This window comes from Crocodylus siamensis, chromosome 1, assembly GCF_052110815.1.
Source record: "Crocodylus siamensis isolate JL-2025a chromosome 1, ASM5211081v1, whole genome shotgun sequence".
Classification (NCBI taxonomy): Eukaryota; Metazoa; Chordata; order Crocodylia; family Crocodylidae; genus Crocodylus; species Crocodylus siamensis.
The window spans coordinates 77,459,401-77,485,960 of record NC_143395.1 but is presented as its reverse complement, the minus strand read 5'-3'; the positions used below and the strand labels follow the sequence as shown (position 1 = coordinate 77,485,960).

At 42.7% G+C, this 26,560-nt stretch overlaps 1 protein-coding gene across 5 annotated transcripts in view; it reads right to left on the bottom strand.

The window, feature by feature from the left end:
• Positions 1-26,560, bottom strand: part of KLHL32 (kelch like family member 32) — a 299,877-nt gene that overhangs the window by 110,439 nt on the left and 162,878 nt on the right. For all 5 annotated transcript variants that reach the window (XM_090037127.1, XM_090037128.1, XM_090037125.1 and 2 more), the window contains one exon: positions 17,152-17,259. In XM_090037127.1, the coding sequence (XP_089893253.1) occupies positions 17,152-17,259 (108 nt within the window). The remainder of the gene's footprint in view (positions 1-17,151; positions 17,260-26,560) is intronic.

The following is a 26,560-nucleotide window of genomic DNA, read 5'->3' as shown; positions in this document are numbered from 1 at the left end:
AACAGAGGATGACAGGGGCATAAGTGCACTGACTGGCTATAGGACTGACTGACTATGTGCTGCCAGGGTGGTGTGGCCATGAAAAAGGCCAGATGTCTGGCACCCCCAGGGAGGCACTCAGAGCCCAGAAAGTGGTCGGGCGCAGTGAGGTGTGGCTCAATGCAGGAGTGCCCCCTACTGGCCTGCCACATTGCTCTCATTAGTGTCTCCCTATCATGCAAAAATTGAAAAAATAAACTAGATTTCAGTCTTCACACTGGACGAGAATTAAATGCAAACCTAAGTGAAAATCCAACACTTCAGCTCTTTTTTCATTGGTTAATTCCCTTAATGGCTTCTATAACCACTGATTAAGGGGAATGATGCATAGAAGCCTGAAGAACATTGTTGGCCAGCACTTAATTATCCACAGAAAGGAATACAACTGTCGTAAAGCAGCCCTATCTGCAAGGGCTATAACATTTACAATCACCCACTGTACACATCTAATAGAAGCATGGATCTTTTACCCTTTCAGGATTATCAACCAACATAGTCTCTGCTACATGCCCAGGTCAAGAACCAAACTGGACTCCTCAGGTAAGTCAGGGATATTAAGATAAATTGAAGAGCTTTTTTCCTCCAAAACCTGTTTCATAACTTTAATTAAGAAAAAAAAAAGTTTTTACATTAATTGTTCACTAAAGTGGATTGTCATTATCAAGAAGTGACTTTCTTAAGCAGAGGTCAAACAGGGCACATCTACACCAGATGTTCATGGTGGAGCTAATTAGTCAGTTCTGCAGTAAACATCTCAGCAGCTATACATGCAACCCTATTAGAGTGCAAGATACTAATAAACTCTGCAGCAGGGTAGTACTTGTAAATACTTGTAAATCCAAGTACTACCCTGATGCGGAGATTATTCATGCACAGCAACACATGTATAGACCCTGATCCAGCTGGATGGAGCACAAAGGTCCTTCAATGCGGGAGCTGCCTGCTGGCTAATTCTGCACTAAAGCACTTTTGTGCCCTAACCAGCCCCTTCACAGCACATTGAGCAGTCCTGGGCTTGCAGGCTGAGCCCCAGGGCACCCTGCCAGCCAGGGCTGCTCTAACCAAGCTCCAGAGCTGCTTGTTCTGGAGTTAATTGCTCCTGGGTGCATGTTCAAATGGCATGTCCAGGAGCAAAAAAACTTCAGAGCAATAAGCTCCTGAGTTTGTTTATGAGCCCTAAGTGCATCTGTAGACACGCCCACATACTTCTATAAAGGAATCACTTCAATGATTAGCTGTTAACATACATGCTTTATGCCATTCATTTGTTATTTGTTAAAATACCCTATTTCTCCACAGAATCCACTACAGTAATACACTTAAGTATTTACCCAGAGGGAACAATTTAAAACAGAGCTGCAGGCTTAAATTTTAATAAACAGTATGGGTTTTCAAAAAACTGTGTATTCAATATTGAAAGAATTTCCCATCACCAAGTGGCATTCCTATTTAAACATAAAATCTATTTGTCTAATTTAATGAAGTGCTATTCTCACAACTTTTGCTAACTGAACACAGCTGAATGCTACATTACAGGTAAACTGGCAGTTCTTTTAATAGAGCTTTAAAAGTATTTTGATAACAATGTTAAATAAATCAGGCAAAATTGAGCTCATTTCAGAAATAGTTTGTCTGAAGTAAAGGTGTAAAAAAATGTTTAACTTTGATTTTCAGATGTTAGGAATATTCTTTTTCCATTCAATGGCTAAACAGAGCTATGGAATTTAACTTCACTCTCCATAAACAAATTAAAGACTTAGAGGGACAAACTGCTAATCCATCATATTTCAGACATATAGAAGTTTGCACACTTCACAATGCTAGTATTATGTGGCACCCTGCATCATCTTTAAAAGGATCCCATGGGAGTTCAGGGTGCTCCTACACCCTGTTTGAGAATCACCGGACTTCACGCTTGGCTTTAAGACAGGGCGGCCAACCTGTGTCATGTGTACCAGAAGGGGCAAAGGCAGCCTGTGTGTGTGGCACATAGCAGACAAGGAGACAAAGACCGCAGCAGAATATAGGACAGGAAAAAAAAGCAGCACAGTGGATCAGGCAGGAGAAGGCAATCAGAGTGGCAGCTGGAGAGGATGCAGGGTTAATTTGTGGCATGCCTGCCAAAAAGTTTGATCCTTACTGCTTTTATATATACTGGCAGTTCTGAATATATTGGCAGTTCTGAGCATCCACAACTCCAGCTGAAGCTAATGAGGACTCAGAGAATAATTCTACACCACTGTTAAGGAACATCCTTGTTGAGACATTCCCAAGCATGCCCTGAACGTCCACTCTCACTCATGCATTGTAAACCCAGACCTACATTGCTGCAGATTTCTCCCTGTATAGCTATTCTTAAGACCTTGGTCTTCAATGGTCTTGAGAGCAGTTGTTGGAGATGACCCCAAAACATCTCCACCACTATTTGGAGCATGTATGTGTTTGTGTGAGAAAGAGGAGGGAGAGAGGAAGCATGCTTGGGCCTGTTGCAGTAGGAGCATGTTGTCAACAGTGTTAGATGCATCTCAAGTGGCCAAAACTTTCAAAAATCCAGCCCACTGATTTTTAAAACATCCTCTCTACAGGTAATGATTATTACTATGTATAAAGAATGGCATAGTTGGAGACAAGACAGATGGTTACCTTGACAGCATGAACCAAAAATGGAACCTAAGACAAAGACAAATATAAAATGGCTCACAGGAGCTCACTATAGTTAGTGCTTTCCTGCTACTTCATTCTGCTCAACTTTTTTAGCCTGGAATAGCTCAACACTTCAAGGAGACTTTTGAATATTTTGTCAGCAAAGCAACAGAATATCTAGCAAAAAAGAAGGGAAAGCAGCCTATACAGGTGGTATCAGCATTTATCTGAAATAAATTTAGAATTATGCCAATCATTTTGGTTTTGAGGTCCTCAAAAGGAAGGTGCTATTTGAATACAAATTAATATTATTGATTCTAGCAGTGGTGTTAAGGATACAGCCTGACAGCCAGATCCAACCCAAGGAGTTACATCATCTGACCCCCAGTGCTCACCCCAAGTAAGACCAGTCCAAGACTCTCCAACATGCCAAATCCAGTGCTCGCAGCATCTGCTCTGGAACTGTAATACACATGGCACGCACTCTGGCCAGTCTGGGACATGAGCCACATGTGATGCCTGCTCTAAGCTGGTCCACAATAGATGCTGTGTGCAGAACAGTCCTGGAGCAGGCGCAACATGTAGAGCAGTCTCGTGACCACTAGAGTGGTCACCAGATCCAGCAAGGGGTGGTAGGGATAGAAAGGACTAGGGGAAGGGGATCAGAAAGGAACTTACCAAACTTGAGGTACCTGCCCACAAATTTTGCAAGCAGAGCACAGGGCCCAGTGCCATTTTCACAGTCCAAGCCCGGTAGGCCTCCATCTGATTAGCAAAGGATTTCCAGTAGTCCCGCCCCTCCCTGCAGATTGCCAGATGGCCCCAAACTGGATCTTAGATAGTAACTTATTAAGTAATGATTTCTGAGGGCTTAATCCCCCAATTAAGCTCATGGGAGCCATTTATTGATGTGTTATTAAGCAATCTAAGTGCCAGTTAATGGCTTCCATGGGTGTAATCAGTGAATTAAGCCCCAGTTTCGGGTCATCCCCAAGCAAAAAAAGGCTGGATCGGGGTCCATGGAGCCCCAGCCCAGCTCCTTGCTGGCACCAGATGCATGCATGCCTTCCCCCATGCTCCAAGATTGCAGGGTTTCCCTCTGCTTGCTGGTAAGGTTTTTTTGTTGTGTTTTGTTTTTGTAGCAAACCTGCTGTTTTTTGTGGAGCTTGTCATTTTTTGTGGAAAATACTTGAGGGACAAACTGCTAATCCATCATATTAGCACAGGTAGATGAGTGCTTTAAAGGCACATTTTTTCTTACCAGGGAACAAAGTATCCTAGCCACAACACTGCTTCAAAAGGACAATGACTTTTAATTGAAAGACCAAATCAGTGGTTCTCAGCCTTTTCAGAATATAGAAGTTTGCACACCTAACAATGCTAATATTACGTGGCACCCTGCATCAGCTTTAAAAGGATCCCATGGCAGTTCACATTTTTCACCAAAAAAAATAATCGCACAATTGCACTTTCAGTAGACGCCTACTCATGCTGACAGGCTAGAGGGGGCGCTGCATACCACTCGCATCTTGATCTTGCCAGAGCAGGCACCATGTGGCATAGTTCTGGACCAGCCTGAGCAAGCGCCACAAGTGATGGATCCAGCATACTGGCGGTAGGAGCAGCCCATGGTGGGGCTGGCCCTGTCCCATTCATAGGTCCCATGGCCTGGTCCCAGGCTACTCATTTGGTCTGCAGGTCCAGATGAGTTTGACACCACTGGATTACAATAATTGGTGTGGTACAACATCAGCTACGGAAATTAAGGTTCCCAATTCAGCAAGACCGAAATGTTGGTTTAGCTATGATGGTCCAGGAAATATATGAGAAGCAAAGTGGGTGAGAGGGGTTCTAGTATTTTTTACTGAACTAAATGGATAGTTTGGAGAGATGATACACAAGCATTTCGGCATACAGTACCCTTTCTTGGGTCTGGGAAAGATGCCATGTAAGCCTCTGGTCTGAATCAGTGCAACTCAAGTACATGGACTGAGCTTTGCTAAATTGGTGCCACAATCATTTCAAGGAATGTTAGACTTAATTTCAGCCTCAATCTTCTTTATTGACAAGGCCCCATAGTTTTTTCCGATGTTTTTGCAAAGGGTCTCATCAATTAGATGACATATAGAAAAAAAACCATGGGAAGGATGGGCCCAGGTGGCTGTGGCAGGGATAGCCAAGCCACAGGACACATGCTGCAAGTGCAACTGTGTGTGACATGCGAATCCTGGGAAGACCGTAAAGGGAAGCGTAGGAAGACAGGCAGGGAGCGGAGCACATTGTGAAGCAGAATAGGTGCAGGACTCTTGTGAAACAAAAGGTGTCAGATATCACAGTCTGAGTCAGGTTAACCCTTCCTTGACCCTACAGCCATTGCCAAATTCAGGGATTGGGATCCTCACTTGCCAAATAGAGATACAGTATTTTCAGGGCCAAGCAGGGGTTATTCTGGTTCTTGGGGGTAATATCTCTTTTTGCAGCAGCCTCCTGTCCCTGCCCCTGCCCCTGCCCCTGCCTCATTCTGTGCAGCCGTGGCTAGAGACTTAAGCTCACCCCCTGCCTCCATCCCAGTACCCCAGGAGACAAGCTCTATTAGGATATGGGGATCAGAGTGACATTCATAGAGGGGGACTTAAACTTGTGTCAAACCTGCTGAAAAGTCTGGCCACCATTCATTATACTACAGTAGAGATTGCAAAGACCTGCTGGGTGGCACAGAAGTGGAAAGGGATCTTGGAGTCCTAGCGGACTCCAAGATGAACATGAGTCGGCAGTGTGACGAAACCATCAGAAAAGCCAATGGCACTTTATCGTACATCAGCACATGCATGACAAATAGGTCCAAGGAGGTGATACTTCCCCTCTATCGGGCGCTGGTCAGACCGCAGCTGGAGTACTGCGTGCAATTCTGGGCGCCGCACTTCAAGAAGGATGCGGATAACCTGGAGAGGGTCCAGAGAAGGGCCACTCGTATGGTTAAGGGCCTGCAGGCCAAGCCCTACGAGGAGAGATTAGAGAAACTGGACCTTTTCAGCCTCCGCAAGAGAAGGTTGAGAGGCGACCTGGTGGCTGCCTATAAGTTCGTCAGGGGGGCACAGAAGGGAATTGGTGAGTATTTATTCACCAAGGCGCCCCCGGGGGTTACAAGAAATAATGGCCACAAGCTAGAGGAGAGCAGATTTAGATTGGATATTAGGAGGAACTTCTTCACAGTTCGAGTGGCCAAGGTCTGGAACGGGCTCCCAAGGGAGGTGGTGCTCTCCCCTACCCTGGGGGTATTCAAGAGAAGGTTGGATGTGTATCTAGCTGGGGTAATGTAGGCCCAGCACTCTTTCCTGCTTATGCAGGGGGTCGGACTCGATGATCTATTGAGGTCCCTTCCGACCCTAGCATCTATGAATCTATGAATCAAGGTACCCATGGATGGACTCAAGGCACCCCCAGAAAAAGCCAGTTCTTAGTTTTAACTCTTTTTTGACTACAGAAAAATAATAGAGCAGTTTGTTCTGTTGCAAAACCTTAAGACAGACCACAACTATGGATGTCTATTTGAAAAGTCTGGTGTATCTTGTGAATCATGTTTGCAAACCTAAGAGCACTAACACTGTGTGGCACCCCATGACTAGTCTCATGGCACTCTGGTTGAGAATCACTGCACTACAGGGTCCAGACACCAGGCTCAGCAATCTTACCCTATACTTTGAATATGCTAGAAGAGTCTGTCAAACTGAATGAAATTTCCTTCGTGTGATTTAAGATGGGATTTGCTAAAAAGCTGAAGAGTAGAAAACTAAGACTTTTTGCCAAAGAGTTTATTATCGGGGACTTACAGAGTAACATGCACAGGGCAGAGAGACAGTTAGTTGTGTTAATCTTAAGTCAGGCAGAAGATAGGCAAGTGGCAAAGCTAACCAGCTCAGTATTGGCTGAAAATTGCTGCATGATAAACAGACTTCGTCTACTTGGAACAAATATCAAAGTCTACATGGAACTAACAGGGAACATAATAGTGTTATTTCTTTATTTTTTATTAACTATTTATTCTATTATGTACTAGAGGCCTTATTGTTGCTGTTCTCATACAATTAGTGACCACCGGGAAAGATGCAGGTGGTTAAATATTATTATGTTATTTACATCACAGTTACAACTTCAGTTATAATAAAAACAACTTTTTCCAGTGAAAAATCAATTTCCCATTTAAAAAAAAAATTTCATGAATACTTATGAAGAAGTATTCAAGAGGGATGTGGATAACACGGACAGGGTCCAGAGGAGGGCCACTCGCATGATCGGGGGCAGCTGGGCAGGCCCTACGAGGATAGGCTAAGGGACTTGAACCTGTTCAGCCTCCACTAGAGAAGGCTGAGGGGGGATCTAGTGGCCTGTTACAAGCTAGTCAGAGGGGACCAGCAGGCACTGGGGGAATCCCTGTTCCCCCGAGCACTACCAGGAGTGACTAGACATAATGGTCACAAGCTGGTAGAGGGTAGATTCAGACTAGACATCAGGAGGCGCTACTTCACAGTCAGGGTGGCTAGGATCCGGAACCAACTTCCAAGATAAGTGGTGCTGGCTCCTACCCTGGGGGTCTTTAAGACAAGGCTTGACAATCACCTTGCTGGGGTCGTCTGACCCCAGTATTCTTTCCTGCCATGGCAGGGAGTCGGACTTGATGATCTGCTCAGGTCCCTTCCGACTCTACTAACTATGAAACTATGAAACATAATCTGCCTAGACTTGCTCCTGCAGTCCATTTTGTTTTTCTTCTTTATAGATACTTTTCACTTATAAAGATTTAAGAACTTCAGATGTTAAACTGCAGATGGCTGTCAGGCTAGTTTAAAAATAAGATGAAAAATTAAGGGTTTGGGTTTTTTTTAATTAAATGATCTTTATCATCATCTTCAAAACTACATTGCTAACTTCATACAATACCAAATAACTCCACCAGAGGTCTCAAGTATCCTTCTTAATACATTAACAAAACTAAAGGTCAGTTACAGTGTATGAGTTTACAGATAAAATGCAAAATGGTTAGCCAAAAGTTAAAAGTAGAGATGAACGGAGAAACTAAATACTTACCTCTCCAGGTATTCTACTCTCCAGGTATTCAACATGTATGAATGCAGGCATACCCCCCCACCCCACACAAATCTCCTAAAGCTATCTTAACTTTTATATCCATTTCATAACATTTACCACAGAAGTAGCAATGTCTTGGCTCAAGATCTTGACCTAATTACATTGCCCAGGTACTTGTCAGACCCTGACCCTATTTTAAAAAATATCCTTATTTTTCCGGATCAGTGGTTCTCAGCCTTTTGAGATTCAAGGCACCATTTGTCAAAGTACACCTTTGAAAATGCCAGCACATAGTTTTCCCTCATTTTTTAACTATGGAAAAATAATACAACAGTTTTCTTATTGCAAAGGACTTAGAAAGACCACAACAGGACAGACTTTTTTAACACTGTGGACTTTTATTTGACATCGCTAGGTTTATCTTGTGAATCATATTTTCTACACTTATGAGTGTAACGTTGCATGACATTTCATGGCACCCTGAAAGGATCTCAAGGTACCCTCAGATGCTGTACAACTTTGGTTGAGAATCACTGTTCTAGATGCATGTCCATGGGTGGATCTAGAGGGGGTGCAGTGGTGCAACCACACCTCCCTTTTCTGACCATGCTGCTAGAGCAGCAACCAAGGATGTAAGTCTCAAAAAAAGTAAGCCCTTAAGCACTCTCCCTGCCCTTCTCTTCTCCTCTCCCCTCCCCTGCCTGCCACTGTTGGGGTCCATGATTTCCCAGGGGCAAAATAAGCTCCAGCTGGCCTGCACAGGGGCTTTGCTGAGCCTATGACCATGGCAGTGGGCAGGTATATTTCCCCATCCCTGCCTGTTCCCCACAGGTGAGTACAGCCCTTGTGCAACTTTGCTGGAGCGGGACAGGAGCCTCTTACACCAGGATGGCACAGACACAGGCAGCAGCAGGCATGGGTGGGGGAATGGGAAAGGAAAGGGGAAGTGGGAGGATTGCTTAAGTGTTCACCTTCTTTGAGACTTAAATCTCCAGCTGCTGTTCTGTCAACATGGTTGGAAAGTATGGCTGCAGCTGCACCCTCTCTGGACCCAGAAGGCATGGAGAGGGGCAGGAAGGGGCAGGGACATACCTCTCAGTGAAGAGGGGAAGGGAGTGGGGGAATGCTTACCTTCCCTGGAACTTAAGTCATCAGCTGCTGCTCCAACAGCATTGTCTGCCTACCAAAAATAAATCTTTGCATTTAAATAGTATTTTCTTCTGAGGATTTCAAAGTTTTTTACAAACATTATTTAATAAAGATTGCATATTATATTTAAAGGTAGGTAAAGAGTCCTCCCCATTTAGCAGATGGAGAAATTCACACTTATGGAAATATCTTATGAAAGTATCTGGGTACCCCAATTTAGACAGTGAGAGGCCTGCTTTCAAAGGAACAGACCACGTGCCACCTCTACTACAGTGATCCTCACCAGAATACTGCAAAATCTTATTAAAGGTGCTGTGGGGTGCTCTGCGGTACCACGTAGTATTAATATTGTAAGGCACACATACCGACACATGATTCATAAGATAAACCCAGAAATTTCAAACAGGAATTCATGCAGTCAAAACAATTATGATCTGCTATGGTGCTTTTGAGCTTTTTGCAATAGAAAAATTGGTCTATTATTTTTCTGTAGTAGAAAAATGAGTGAAAGCTAAGAACTGGCATTTTCTGATGGATGCCTTGAGTCTAAAGAGAGGTTGAGGACTCCTATTCTAATGTCTTTATATGTATTTGGTTGTGCTTAGCAGCTAGACAAATAATATCTGTATTTCCATTAACTCTGAAGGCCTCTTTTCACTGAATGAGCCATGGTAGAATCAGCACCTGTAATCTTTGTCTTGGTGACAAGGAAATACACTAACTGGTTCAGAGAGGTATAAGGAAACGTCCAAATTGCAAGACTTCATTCTCAGAGGGGACTTTAATTATCAAGGTATCTGGTGGGAAGGGAAACATCAGTACACAAGAAATACGGCAAATTCTGGGAGTGTGTTGGGAATAACTTTGATAGGCAGGCCAAGCAGCGGGGAAGCTCTTCTCAACTCTCTGAAAACAAGGAGGAATTGGTTGAGAATGCAAGGTGGAAGGTAACTTGGGTGACATCACAAAATGATCCTAAGGGAAGAAAAGAAGGAGACCAGCAGAATGAGGACACTGGACTTCAGAAAAGCAGACTTTGGCAAACTCAGGGAACTGGTGGGCAAAATCCCCTGGGAGGCAAGTCTGTGGAGAAAAGGATTCCAAGAGAACTGGCTGTATTTTAAGGAGGCCCTTAAGTGTGCAGATGCAACTATCCCAATACAGTGGAAGAATAGAAAGGGCAACAGGACACCAGCTTAGCTAGAAAACAATCTCTTTAGTGAGTTGAAACTCAAAGAGGAAATCAAAAAGTGGAAATCTGCTCATAACTCATACAATATAAGAGTATGACCAGGACAGGGAGGGAGAAGTTTCAGATGCAACTGGCAAGGAACATAAAAGGCAGTGAAAAGGAGTTCTACAAGTCTAAAGTAAGAGGTGAACAAAAGAAACCAGAGGTACTTATGGAAATGAAGAAAGCAATCTAGTTATGAATCAAGCACAGAAGGCTGAAGTAAAAAAAACATTAAATACTTCAACCTTCACAAATAGGGGCAGCTCCCAGATGATGAGTTCAGTTGGTAGCAAAGATAGAGAAGGAAACAAACAACCTAGGCAAATAACAGAACAAGTCAGAGATTACTTAAAGAAGCAAGATGCTTTCAAGTCAGCTGGACTGGATGAAATGTGGGGGGATGTGGGCACACTGGAAGGATGCAACAGGCTACAATCAGACCTAGACAGGTTACAAGGGTGGGCGGACAAGAATAGGATGGGTTTCAACACAGACAAGTGCAAGGTGATGCACCTCGGGAGGAACAACTGGCACCATACCTGCAGGTTAGGGAACTCCCCTCTTGTCAGCACGGAGGCGGAAAAGGACCTTGGGGTCATCATTGACTCCAAAATGAACATGGGCCGGCAGTGTGGAGAGGCAGTTAGGAAGGCCAACCGCACCTTGGCATGCATCCACAGATGCATCTCGAGCAGGTCCAAAGAGGTGATCCTCCCCCTCTATGCGGCACGGGTCAGGCCGCAGCTGGAGTACTGCATCCAGTTCTGGGCACCACACTTCAAGAGGGATGTCGACAGCATGGAGAGGGTCCAGAGGAGGGCCACTCGTATAATCAGGGGACAACAGGGAGGGCCTTATGAGGAGAGGCTATGGGACCTGAACCTGTTCAGCCTCCAAAAGAGAAGGCTGACAGCAACATACTGGGTGCATGTACACATGCCATTAAGGTGACATGATAAACTCCAGTGCAGTTAGCGCCTGCGTCTGCTGCAGTCCCAGGTACACCTGTAGATGCTGTGCCTGGGATCAGCTGTTTGAGTCAGGGCAGAGGGTCAGCCCCAGGCTCTAGGCAGCAGACACACTGGCTAAGGCACAAAAGTGTTAAAGTGCAGGCCTAGGCAGCAGGCAGCCCCCGCACTTTAGCACCTTTGTGTCCCAGCCAGCCCCTGTCACTGTCCACATGTGCACTTCAGTGCACAGAATAACCAAGGATCCTGGTTTTCTCTGTTTAAAAAAATCACAAATTCTCTGATAAAGAAAAATCACTATATATCTAGGTATCAGTTGAATACAATATTTTATTGATATATTTACATTTTAAATCAATTCGGAAGCCTACCAGTGACTCAATCACTATAATAAAATTAATTCTACATACCTATCAAATTTGGCATTTCATTTTGCGTTTTTTACCATGGAAAATCAGAGCTCCCCCTGCCCCCTTCACTCACCAGGATGTGTCAAGCTGCAGCTGTCATTCATTCCTCTGCTTTGCAGCACTAAGCAGCTCTGGTGTGCTGGTTCCCTGCCCATGCTATTGCCCCTCCCTTGCAACCCACAGCCCCCTGGTGACCCCAGCCCTGCTAGAGGAGGCCCCCAGCTTCTAGGGCTACGGGGCCAGGGACCTGGGGCCACAGCCCCCTGCCTCCCAGCAGCTCCTGAGCCCTGGCTGCCACCTGCAAGAGGTGGCAGCTGCTGCAACAGAATAGAGCACAGAGCCCAGCTCCCCTTCTTCCATGGGCAGCACAGCCAGAGGGGAGCCCATTGTGGGTGGAATGGATACAGGCTGCCTGTTGTGAGCTTGAGTCTTCCCACTCTGCTGCCCTCCCCCTGGGGCCTCCACAACCTGGAGGACGGGACTCAGTGTGGCAGGGCAGAGAGGGACTGGGCTGGGAAGTTCAATGCTGTCACTGAGACTGCCATACTGTCATGGTGAGGCGCTTGCTGCCCGCCTGGCAACAGTAAACGGCACAACTCCAGGCCACGACCCCCACAGCTGCCAGGTGGGCAGGGGGCAACTTGCCATGGTGGCACAGGGCTTGCAGCAGTGCCACTGAGCTTCACCACTCTGCTCTGTCCTGCCGCACCAGGTCCCACCCACTAAGCTGTGGAGGCCCCGAGAAGAGAGCAGCAGAATGAGAAGCCCAAGTCCACAGCACATCAACCCCCGCTCCATGTACAAATCTGGGGGCCATGTGCCCCCCATACTCTTCCTTCCCAGGTTTCCATCCCCTGGCCCTAAGCCCATGCTCCACCCCAGATGGGCAGCTGCCCCAGCCCCAGCCCAACTCTCTCCCTCTCTCACTATGGGGGCCTCAAGCCCCCCCAGCCCCTGCCAGACTTACCTGCAGGGAGCTGCTCTGCAGGCTGCCTGGTGGCCATGTGCATGTGTATATGTGCAATTGCACATAGGGCCCCTGCTTTACCAGCCTCCTCCTGCTCACCCCAGCTCCTTGCAAGCTGGAACTCTGCCAACTTGCAAGGGGAAACCTGCCATTTCCTGCATTTTTCTCCTTTAAAGGAGAACGTCTGGGTTTTATTGTGTTTTTCCATGGTGAGCAGTAAACCCAGATCCCTGGTAATTATTCAAGCACAGGCATATGGCAGAGTTAATTAATTTACCGTGGCCTAATACTGGTGCATATGTAGATGGTGATGCTTTACTACACAGCTAATTAGTCAACTCCATGGTAAAGCGCATGTGTAGATGCACCCACTGGGTTGTATCAACAGGAGCATCACTTGCAAATCAAGGAAAGTGATTCTTCTGATCATTTCAGCACCAGTGAGACCTCGCCTGGAGTACTGTGTCCAGTTTTGGGCGCCACCTTTCAAGAAAGATATGGATGGTTTAGAAAGAGTCCAGTGGAGAGTGACACAAACAATTCGGGGTCTGGGAAGCAAGACTTGTGAAGCAATGCTAAAAGAACTAGGAGTATTTAATCTGGAGTAGAGAAGATTGAGAAGTAATTTATAACTGCTTTCAAATACTTGAAGGGCAGTTACAGAGTAGAGGAGATGGGCTTTTCTCTGTGGTCACAAGGTGACAGGACTAAAAGCAATGAACTCAAGCTGCAGCAAAGGAAATTTAGGTTGGAGATTATGAGGAACTTTCTGTCTATAAGGATGAACAAACGTTTGAACAGCTTACCTAGTAAAATGGTGAAATCTCCATTCCTGGCAATTTTCAAGAGCAGGCTAGACAGACACTTGGCTGGGATGGTTTAGTCGGGGATGATCTGCCTTGCACAGGGGACTGGAAAGATGATCTTGTGAGGTCCCTTCCAGCTCTATTTTCCTATAATTCTAAGCTTTCATAGGGGACAACCTACTTCATTAGATGCAGCTGTCTTAAAAGCTAGTCAGCACAGGCCTCTAGAAAGAGGTAAACTTAAAGAAAAACACTTCTGTTTTATTAAGCAACTCTACAATACTTAGATTGCAGGAGAACAACATGAGGACGTACAACATATTTACAATGCATAGCTATTCCTTCTGCTATATCTCCGCTGAATATCTATATATTCAAGAAAACATCTCTGCAAAAATTTTATATATCGCATATTGATTGTAACATCATTTTTTCAAAGAGTAGTATATAAAATAAAACATTAACTTGTTTGCATTATTTTAAAATGGTTTGCTAACAAAGACAACAATTCTGTTTAAATCAGTCAGAATAGATTTTGCCTTCAGGCTCTAATTCCTTACTGTGTAGCTTTCTTTCTATACAGAAATTAAGAGCATATTATCTAACCACATTGTGGAAGAAGAAGCACTAATTAGATTTGCACAACCTAATGTTCCTTGTGGAATAATGAAATGTTAACTGCTTGCTTTTCAAAATTAAATAATAGTGAACACACACCAAGGGATTTATCAACCGAATTAGCACTGTTTCAACACTAGTTTGGTTAGTCAACACTCTGGATCTAAAATGATGAAAACTAAGTTAACCTGAGTAAAACAAATTTACAAAAACAGATAATCATGTTGTCTCCAAGAACAAAGATGGTACATGAAAGTTCTTGTACATAATACATAAAAATGTTGAGTTGGTTCTGATTTTATCCCAACATTTCAAGTAAGTTAGAAGAAATAAAAAGGAAAAGAGAAAAGAAAGAAAATGACAAATATTTTAGAAGATTCTATATAAAAAAATCTCTGCATGTTCCAGTGAAAAAAGATGAAAGAGAGGGTTTTCCTTAGGACAGATGAACAGTTATGTAATCTCAAAGGGATAAAAGAGTTTACCGCTAATGAGCATATATCAGGCAATCTATATCATCATTGCTTCTATCCCACAATAAGTAAAGCTAAAATAAAGTAACTTAATCCTATTTTATTCAGAGGTAAGCTGCCGTGGTTTAATATCATCTTACCTTGGGATAGAAGTGGACAGCTTAAAGTTAACACTGAGTTCAGGCAAATCGCAATGAATCACAATTTTAAAACAATATAACTGTTCATTTGACAAACTTAGTGAAAACTTAAGCCCAGGTTTTTATAGGTAATTTGGCCCAGACACCAAATGCCTCTAAAAATTGGACCCATACACACAAGTGCAAATCAAAAGTAATGTAAAATAGGTCAAAGTTATATTGCTGTAAACAAGCAAAGAATTTAGTGCTGGTGCCCAAAGGTGTGACAAGTTTCCAGTCTAAAAGATGTAATGTTAAATTGCCACATTGCTACAGTGCAATTGTGTCATATTTTAAAAGTAGTTTTTAACACAGTAGAGTGGTAATAGACCAACAGGTGTTTGAATTAAATCAGTGGTCAGTTGGCTTTCAGAGCCACAAGCAGGAACAAGTCAACCCAGCCACCACCTCTCTCCCAACATCCCACCTGCAGTATGGGCACAGATCCCAGCCAACCAGCCCAGACACAGCTCCCTGCTATTTGACCCCAGCCCAGGTGCAGCCAAAGCCATTCATTGCTGTAATGCCACCAAAGGCCCTACCACCAACACACTGCCAAAGCCACTGCGACCAATATGCTGCCAAATTTTCTGTCTCCATGGCTACATCCAGCCCATAGGCCTATGTTGCTGACCTCTAGATTTAGAACTTCCAATTTTAGGTTTTAATCAGTAAACACCAACAAAACTTCCCATTCCAAACACACAAACACACGCTTGGGGGGTGGGGAAGGGATGGGAAAGAAAGAAATCCAGCAAACACTGGAAGAATAGGATAAATACCTACTCAAACCATATTGATGTCACCCCTTTACCAGTGTGGTTTGTTTGCTCCTTGCTTTGTATTTAACATGTTTTTTCTAGGTATGTTAAAGCCACCCTTCTATGGAGCGGCAAAAAATGCCTACACTGCTACTGGACACACCTCAGATAAGAAAAATTATATGCATGCACAGCAATTAAAACACTACTGTATTACAAACATGTGCTACCTACAGCAGTAGATTCCATGAAGAGTTATTATTGGTAAAATATTTAGTATTTTTTCTTTAAATGGCATTTTGAAATATAATCAATTAAAATGAAACACGTATGGTCAGCTAGCTCCCCACAGGCCAACTCCAAGCATTCCTAAGAATATAAAATTGCTCACAGGTCATTATTTGGGAAATATTAGGATAAATAAGCAGTATTTTTATGTGGCTCCTATCACAAAAAAAAAATCTACAGTTAAAGTAAGAACTAGGGCTCTCAAACGATTAAAAAAAATTGATTGTGATTAGTTGCACGATTAAAAAAATGAGTCCCAATTAATTGTGATTTTAATTGCAAAGTTAATAAGTCAAAATTATGCAAAATCGCGCAAGTACTTTTATTGGTGGTTGTGGGGGGCTGTGGGGTTGTGGGGGGGGTTTGGAGCCCAGGGAGGCGAGGTCCCTGCAGAGGGTCTGCTGCCAAGGAAGAGTAGGTCCCCTCATGCCTGTGGGTCAGGAATGAGGGGCAGCAGCAGGGCATAGCTGTGGCTTAGAAGTGAGGGTCAGGGGCATAGCTCAGGCATATTACTGCCCCCTCACAATCCCCTGCCTCACAGGTGTCCTCTTTTTTGAAACTGGAAATATGGTAACCTTACAGGAATGCAGTCCAGCAGTGTGTGGAGCAGCACCTAGCAGGTAACTCTGTGGAGGAGAAGAGGCAGGGGGAACAGATCCAGGCCCCCACAGTGAGGGAAGGAGTGGGACAGGGGCAGAGGCAAATGGGACCTGGGCCCAGGGTAGGGAATGGGATGGAGCCATCAAGGGGTATGGGGGGGCTGCTCCCCACCACCACATGCACCCCAGGGAAGGCATAGGTGCGTATGTGCCCCTGGATTTGTATGCAGGGCAGAGGAGGGCTGCCCGCTGCAGCCTGGGGCTCTGCTCCCTGCTGCCTTTGCCCTAAGAGCTGTGCACTGGCTGTACATCCCTTGCCCACTTAGTAGTGGGAGGCACAACATGGCAAAGGCAGCAGGGCAAAGAGCCCCAAGCCCACATCAGGCAGCCCGCTTCCACCCCATGCACAAATCCAGGGGTCATATGCCCCCCATGCCTTCCCCAGGGGTGTGCGCAGCAGTGCGGAACTGAGCCACGCCCACAGCTCACAGCTCTGTCCCATGGCCTGCCCCACCCCAGCCTCTGGGGCCTCTTCACTCCAGCCCCTGCCCTTGACCCACTCCCTCCCTCACTGTGGGGACCTCGATCTGCCCTCCTCACCCGTGGCCCTCCACAGTCTTACCTGCTGGGTGCTGCTCTACATGCTGTCAGGCTGCATTCCTGGCCACATGCATACTGCAGCTGCACACCTTCATGCAGCATCCCAATATGGCACTGATATATCCAGTTAACATGTTAATTGCCCACATTAACAGAGATCAATTGACAGCTCTCGTAAGAACCAATATTCTATATGCCAACAGGCTCAAACATTTATATTTTGTGAAGACTAACAATGTATTATTTAGATTGCCTATTACTTGTGTATTTAGATTTAGCAGAAGGTTGTATTTGTTGATGCAGGTCTTTGAATTGAAAGGATTATACAGTACCTGTCCCGTGTATGCAAAATTCAAGGCCTGTTTTAAACCTAGGCTTGTGACACCATGCAGATTCACCTCATCAGCTCCACTTTCAAGCATACAGAGACTGAACATTGCCTAGAAAGAGAAAAGAGATGCACAGACATTAAAATGACATGTAAGAGAGAAACTTAGAAGTTTCAAGTGAGTAATACTGATTTTTCCTCGTTTTGCCAGCTTTTCTTGTTCCCTGTATAAGAAGTTGATTAACAACGCTATTAATTAGAATGAGTTCTATACAAAATGTTTAAGATTACTAGTTTCTTTTGACTCCCCCATATCAGGTTAATAACTGAACCATTTGACCAAAAAAGAAATGCAAAGATAAATATTGGAAATCAAAAACTACAGTTTCATCTCTGAATACCCAATTCTGCAAGCCCTACTTTATTACTAGTAATACTTTATTATGCAAGTAATTCCACTGAAAACTAATGTTAATAATCACACAGTAAGGAACCACTCAATACAAGACTGGAAGAATTGGACCTTGGGAAGTGGCGGTGGGGGAGGGAAACAAGATAGCACTAGAACAATAAACATGGCTTGAAATGATATAAACTACTTAAATATAAAAAGGGCAGGGTGAGCCCCACATTGCTGTGTAGAGAATGTGTTTTAGGGGTAGTTCAAGTATCCTTTAAAAAAGTGGCCAGCTATGCAACCCTTCATAGAACCACCCCCCAAATTAAATGTTAAAACAGGAAATAAAAAGAGAAAAGGATTACCATGAAGAACAGTCATCTATAGGCATTAAAGCACCTAAAAATATTCAAATCAAGTGTAAAAAAGGGTGCATATGTCTGGGAACAAACACTTAATATTATTAGACTCTCTATAAATGCCCCAAAAGAGAAGTCAATAAAGCTAGTTGCAAATAGGTTTTATGTTTTAAAAAGGAAAAGGAAATGTCTCTCAAGGACCATAGCCAGGTTTGGAAGTCACTATCAAAGGAGACAGAAGCTTGCATATAGTAGAAACTGCTGGACTACATTTTGCCAATAATATTTTTAGTTTTACCAAATCTGATATTTCACGATTGATAACCTCAGCATCCAGGAAGGAATTCTGCTAATTCATCCACCATGAACAACAATATAAAACTGATGACACCTTCTACCTCTACCTTCCTTTGTAGATTGATGGCTTCATAAACCAATCTGGCATGGTTGACTCAGTTTTAGATTGAGGTTATTTTGGGGAATCTATTTGACTTTTATTTTAAAAATATTTGCAAAGAATATATTCTTTCCAAGCCCCATCATGCAGCCAGGTTCAGGCTACACAATGAGACTAACCTGACACATGTTCAGTTTAAGGCAAGATAGAAACCAGCTAAAAATATTACACATATTTTATGAAATACTTTTGTGGCTGGTTTCCTGTTTTGTCACACCACGAATTGCCTCAATTTGTGGCCCAATTGCCATTTTTCATGGAGCTAACAGATTAATTATGTTTGAAGTATAATCTCTGCCAAGGGCCTATAACTGCAACTGTTTCACTGTGTCCAACAGCATGAGTACAAACCTCTTTAGTTTTATGAATACAATAGTTTCCAAAATTCTCAGATTAGAATGATGAATAAACCTACATAATGGGCTGCCACATCCCATAGACTGAAGTAACTTTAAATGGCAATTCAGTATGGAATAAACAAATGACTCAATATAGAATTCACCCAAAGGGTAGTTTTAGATAAAAAATTACACCAGATTCCTAATTATAATATGTTGGATTTTCATATAGTCCGTCTTTAAAAAACAATGGCTTTGCTATGTACAGATAGGTTCTTACTAGGTTCTGTTACTTTTGCAAAGACTGATACAAAGCAAATATATATTAAACCCTTTACATAGTTGCTGGAAGACATAGACAATAAATGCATTCCTGTAATAATAAGCCCTCTACTGTTTTACTCTCCTTATTTTCAGTTCTTGTCTTCAGTGATTTCTGAGTTTGAGGCTTGGGGGAAGGGGTGTTTGTTTTTAATGTTTTGGTAAGAATATGGTCAAAACCAATTTTTGCTCTCAAATGTCATGGCTAAGTATTCTGCCTTCATTTTGCTAAAATTCTTATAATACTCCAAGGATTATGCCATAAGTGATTTTTATATTTTTATATAGTCAAATGATATGTACATCATAAGACTAAACTGCATTTTTTTCAATCTGCCTTACCTGTAACTAGAATTAAGGCACTGTTACAAAGTTCATTCTACTTCAGCGCTAGCAAGAAAAGTGTTGTCATACAAATTTGTTATGCATGCATGGATCTATATTACTGCTAATGATATGTACAGCATGCTTTATGCATCAACTATTATTACTGATATTAAACAGTAAATTGACCCAGAGGCAAATAAAGTTGTTAAAGTGTTTATTACGAGTTGACTCTATGGAAATGTAGAGCAGAAAAGTACCAACAAACAGTGTGGAATTAATTTAAGGGTCACCATATTTTGTCTAAGCAAAATACAGTGCTACATTCTACTGTAATCAACTGAGACACATTACCTTTGATAGAACCATGTCAATTCTCACCAGCCAAAGATGGAAGGAAGTTTCTGGCAACTTTCTACTATTATTGTATATTAAGGTGTTTCAAATATTGCAAGAGGCAAGGATTTCTTAGCATGGATCAACTATGTAGTTCGGATAAAGTATACAAGCTTTCAAATGCAAGATATTCTTCATCTTGTATTCAAAAGCTTGTGTAACTTTATACCAACTACATAGTTGACCCAATAAAAGGTAACACCCTAAGAAATCCTTGATCCTCACACAATTTCTGGACCAACATGACTATAAAATCACTCTTATGCTACCATAAAGAAACATTTGCATTGCGCCCTTTTGGCAACAGAGCCAAGGTCTGATTTCAGTGACATCAATGGCAAAGCTCCCACTGACTTTGATGAGAGAAGATCTTACTCCATTTATAAATACTTTGGTTCGGGGAGGGGAAGCAACTGCCCATAGCCCCACTTCTCCCCTCTATTTAACTTTATTACAGAGTTAACATCACATCCCAATGTATAGCGAATAACTATGAAGTTTCAAGCAATACAATTTGATTATAATAGCATTGGTAGAAAGATGGGAAGAGGACCGTACTCACTGCAGCAGTCCAAAAAAACCCAACCAAAACAGGATTGTATAAAAAAAAGACAAGGTTGCATAAGGAATGGCATGGTAAATAATACAGAGGATATTAAAATGTCTCCATGTAAAGCAGTGGTGTGGCCATATTTAGAGTGCTACATCAATTATAGTCACCCATGTCAGAAAGGAAATTGCAGCATTAGAAGGTGTCCAGAGAAGAACAATGAAATTAACAGAGGCACAGAAAAACTCTCCTATGAAGGAGGCAGTGGATAAATTGGGATTGTTAAAAAAATGGGACATGATAAGAACATATAAAAAATACAAAAAACCTAGTGAAGATAGATCAGGAACTACTGTTATCCCATCTAATAAGATAAGGACAATGGACTATTCAATAAAATTAAAATACGGCAGAGAGGCAAAACCACAGATATGGAAGGCTTGTCTTGCACACTGTGCTTATCATTAAAAAGCTAGGTCAAAGAAGCATCTTGAAATTGGCAGAGAATGTAGTGAGATTTATGACAGCCCTTAGTTCCTGTGGGAGTCCATATGACAGATTTGGACAAATCACCGAGAAATCTGTGACCCGCAACAGAAGTGATTACCCAACTCAGGTCTTCATGGTGCCTTTACCACGGCCAGATTTCATCCTTTGCCTCATAGGTTTGAAAGTTTAAACCAGAGTGAAATCTCCTCTCAAACATTCTCCTACAGTAAGAGAATTCAAAGTTTCAGCTGAAATTCAGTTTGGAGATGCCTTACTTCAGTCTTTCATACTTACTTCAGCCCGCTGGCCTCAATAACAGAATATAAGACCTAGAAACAGATGGATCCTAATACTCTGTTTTCAGACTTCTGCAAATACTTAAAAAATGTGTTATAGATGAGCAGATGGATCCTAGTTTTACATCCTAGTTTTATGAGCTTAGCTAAGACTACTGTAGCAGGGCACTAACGTGCCTACTACTTGTGGAGCAAGAGAACAAATACCTAGGTGTTTGTTGCTAGGGCAACTAGAAGGAGCTAATGACCCACACCTGCCTGGTCAGCTGACCGGAAGGGACAGGGCCTGGCTCCCAAATAAACACCAGGGCTGAGGCCAAGGAGGCAGTTTCCTGCTGGCAACCAAGGGGGAGGGAGCTCTGCCTGAGTGAGGAAAAGGAAGATGCCTGAATAATAAGATACTGGTGAGAGATGGAGAACCCTTGGAGTGGTTTGAATAATGTTATAGCCAGGCAGCCAGATTTTATGTTATAGCCCAGGGGCTTGTGTTTTGTTTGCTGTTTAAACTGGTGGCTTGGGAGAGGCTATAAGGGGATGGAGGAGGCCTCATAGGGAGTCCATGGCAGTGTGGGGACCTGGGTGCCAGAGAGGGTGCAGTACTGGGGGTGTGCTGACCCTGCATGAGAGAAGCTGCTGCATTGGGGTGTGATAGCCCCAAACATGAGAGAAGCTGCTGCATTGCGTGTGTGCTGACCCAAGCACCAGGGAGGATGCTGTATTGAGGTGTGCCAATTCTGAGCCTCAGAGATGGGGGCAGCGAGAAGCCCCAAAGAGGAGGGCTGCAGAAAGCCTGGGTGTCAGAGAGAACGTAAGACCGAACAACATCCAGTACATCTGTGAGGCTTGGGGTGAGGTACAGGGGTGGCTGAAGCCATGCATAGCCCATAAGGCTGAGGGTACACAGAGCCACCCAATGTAGAATGAGCCAGAGCACAACAGGAAACTGTGACCAAAAGAATGGAAAGGCAGCCTCCCTATAATACATATACAACATCAATGATGGGGCAGGTGAGAATAGAGGATGCTCTTTAGGCAATGTGGCACGGTAAGGGGGTGCTAGGGGAGAGCATGGTGACCCCTAGGACACTCATCCTGTTACAACTACCAAGGGTATTTTGAATTTAGTGATGGTTGCTAATTTTATTTTTCCCTATAGAAATGCCTAATATTTACCACAGTAGAAGAGAAGGGAAATGGGTAAATCTCTAAGACAAATGCACAACAACTGAAAAGGCATAACAATTAAATATTTGGGAATCTGTCAATCTCAATTGTTAAATTTACTCAGTTCACCTCAACAATCAATAAGACTACTGACATTGTGGAAAGTTACTTGCATAAATAAATGCTTCCAAATTAGGTTCATAATCAGTGTTTTATTCAAATATTACAAGTCCATTTTCCTGTGCATGGAAAAGGCCAGCAAGTATTTTGGTCACCATTGTGTTTCCAGTCAAAAATGGTTTCACCAGAATATAGAGCACTTCTAACAAGTATACGTCTTGCCTACTATTTTTTTTATGTTCTTCATATCTATTTTTTCTTCTACAGAAGCCATTTATGGGCTTGCTAACCTTATCTTATTCTAGATGGTACATCCATATTGCTGAATATAGTTAGGAGACAATTGACCTAAGGATTATTTGCTACTCTGAGTATTTACCAACATTATAGGGATTAATGTCTACAAACTCACCAGGGGGGACCAGTGGAAAATAGGTGAGGCTCTGTTCCCCTGAGCGTCACCTGGGATAACAAGGAATAACAGCCACAAATTGACTAAGAGCAGGTTCAGGCTTGATATTAAAAGGCATTACTTTATGGTTAGGGCTGCCAGGCTCTGGAATGGACTCCCAAAAAGGTGGTGCTCTCCCCTACCTTGGAGGTCTTCAAGAGGAGGTTGAATAGATATCTGGCTGGAGTGTTATGATCTCAGCACTTGCTCCTGCCCAGGGCAGGGGGTCAGACTTGATAATCTGTTCAGGTCTCTTCCGACCCTAGAAACTATGTAATTATGATTTTTGCATTCATATTAGGAGATACTTAAAATGTCTCATTCACTTGCTATGGGCTTCTTGGTGCCCATTTAAAAGAAATAGATAAATTGTACCTATTTAAATAAATATATAGCAGAACAAATAAAATCCGTCTCTGAATTAGTGCTCTAAATTTAGCCTGAAATACAAAGAGGGTAAGGAAGCAAGAAAAACAATCTTTAAAAAATAAATAAATAAAAAGGAAAGAACATAATCCCTTCTGATAAGGCCTATTTTCAATAGCCAGTTTAAATAATAAATGTGCTTGGAAGAAACAACCCTCAGACCTTTGTACAAATGCAAATCTTCTGGAAAATGTATGCCAACAAAGGAATCCGAAATGAGGTAAACTATTATCAGTTCCGCTATGAAAATTCATGCATACAAAATTTATCCATGAAAAGTCATTCTTAAGACTTTCATTTCAACTAGTACGAATCTCAAGAACTATCTTCAATTTTTACAAAGTTTTAAAAGATGAGAGTTCCCTTTTGGAAGGGGAAGTATGTGAGCTACATCAACTGAAGAATAATACTTGGGTTGCAGGTTTTTTCTGTTCTTAAAATAACACCTGCAAATTAAATAAAAGCTCCTAGGGGAAAAAAGAGTAAAAATGGTCAGTATAATAATTTTTATTAAGGAGCTTTAGTATTCACTTGCAGTTGTCACAGTTTCCTTAGCTCCTCTCTCCTCTCTCCCGTCATGCAATTCTGAAGATCCAACTTCCAAGGCTAGGGACAGTAAGTACACACAAACTGGTTTAAGTGAACAGAAACTGGTTTAAACCTGTAACAGAATTTAGAATTTCAGTTCACATCAACTAGTTTCAAAATGGCTGAAACTGGTATAAGATAAATCTGGCTGAATGTAGTATCAGACTTAACTGATTTGGGTCAAACTGGTTTATAAAGCCTGATCCCTTCCTGGTTCAAGTTAAATCACAGTCCCCTGGCATCCCAGCATACTTTCCAGCCCTGAGCTGGGCTGGGCTTTCTGCTCCAGAGATCAGGGCTGGCCCTACGCCTCTGCTCCATAGCTGGAGCAGTAAGGGCAAACCCCTGGCAAACCTTGGCTGGAGTCAGGGAGGAGGTTAAATACCCCTTCCCCTACTCAATCTCACTGTTGGCTGCAACTGTGGGCTACAAATCCCAGAGGCACCTGGAGGCATTAAGAGGATGTAATGAGCAACTGTGCAGAGTCCTGCTGATGTGATTCTGGACTGCAAATCCCAGAGCACGCCTGGCTTCTGGCCTGAGCTACTGCAGGCATGTGGCTGCATTTCCTGAATCAAAGGTAAATGTCTGTTCACTTCTGTTTCAATTTAATCTATACATTTTAAACTAACCTGCACAAATGGAATCGATTCAGCCACAGGCTTTTTGACTGTCTATACCTAGCCAAAAAGTGATTTAAAGCAATAGAAAAAGGAGCTATACTAATCCTAAACCATAAGGATTACCTCAACAAGGCTAACAGATAACTTTCATGTGTAACCTGTTACAAGTAACTCAAAGACCTCCCTTCATTACTTACCCTTGAACTCAAGAAGACCATCCAGTTTCTTCTCTGGAAGCTCCAAGAAAAACTGTACAATCTAATCCTCATTCCCTACCCCAGGAGTGGATCTGCCAGAATTTCATTGTTTGTATTCCTTGGGGAGCATTATATCCAATCACAATACCTTATCTGAAGAATTATCAGAGTTTATAGAAACAAAGCACAACCACTTAAGAGCAAGTTTCTTCCAGGACATAATTGATTTTCTTCAGGAACATCAAAACAAACCACCTCCCTGAGTACACACTTCTTGTCACTATGTATGCAATCAACCTATACAATCAACATAATCCACAAGGACTACAGCACAGCCTGCTTTTAATACCGACACAATTATAGCTAGCACCTTGATTTACAACTCCAGTACTGTATTAGGAATTTGTCTACTTCATCCTCACCACCATCAACTTTAGCTTCAACAACAGGCATTTATTTCAAAGCATAGGCACAGATATGGGCAAAAACATTATCTCCCCTACCATGCCCCCCTGTAATACAGCAGCCTCTTTATGAGTTACCCCAAATAAGAATCTTTAGACAAATATAACACCTAGGCTATGCTATAAAAATGTCAACTCTGGGATTACATGTCATCTGAACTGAAAGCCTGGAGTCCTTCACCAGTTTCTATCACAACTCCAACAACTACTTCAGTTCCATTAAACTTTCTCTGGAATACTCCTGCACCATAATCAAGCTATTATACACCATGATCATCAACAATAATGGCGCATTTCAAACAACCATAGACAAAAAAACCCAAGGAGCATCACAGCTCTCTTTAAAACATCAGTAACTATCCCAAAACACATCGAGAGAGCAGCACTCTATAGCTAGGAATGTCTATATCATATCCATTCTAAGAATACTACAAAACCAATGCACCAATCTAAAAACTGTCTTACCTAATAAGACACTCCACCAAGGAAATAGATTGCATCTTTAAAATGTTGCTGAAATACAAGCGTCCTATAACACAAAAAGAAAATCCTTACCAGCTCACCTATCCCACACTAGAATCTACATGAAAAATTGAACAGTTACAGTCTATACTCTAAAAACAGTCTGAATGTTTTAAAAAAATCCTGCAAGCTGGCTCTCCTTCCCCCAGTTTTCAAATAACCCCTAACTTCTCCAAACTCATTATTGGAAGCCAGGTCCCTGCTGACCAACACACCAACTGTCATCAAATCTTGTTAGTATATCAAATATAACATCTACCAGCACATTTCTGCCACATTCAACAACCTTCCCCAAGAAAACTATTACAATGCCTATCCAATATAACAGTAGGAAGCAAAGTTTCTGCAACCACATTGAGCAGACTTTAAAAAAAAATGGTGGGGGGTGGGATTTAAAAACAGTCCAGAACTGCAGGCAAGACATGAAAATGTCAAATCTGCAAGAAGCAATACCTCTCACTGTCACAAATAAAGGCTGCACCATTCCTTCCTGCCTTGGAATTGTTTTCTTTCATATCCATTCTAAAAAGCAAAAGTGGCAAGGGGCCCAGGGTTGTAAGAATAGCAGGTTTGTCCTTGTTTGTGTATATCAATCTTTATGCAGTAGCTTACATCAGACAACTGTGCCAGTAAGTTCTATGCAAGCCAAATTTCCTCTTTAAACTGGGTCAGTGCATTGTTAAAATGAATTTAATAAGATTTGTTTGTTGTCCTGTTGTTCAAGCCATGGCTAGGGCTGTACCAGTGATTCTTAACTAGGGTGTCACAGGATCCTTTTAAGGGAGCAGCAGGGTGCTGCACAATAATAGCACTGTTAAAGTGTAAACGCCTACCCATGATTTATAAGATAAACCCAGACATTTCACATAGGAAATCATAGTGTAAAAACATTCTGACCTCTTGCAATATTTCTGAGTTCTGTGCAACAGGA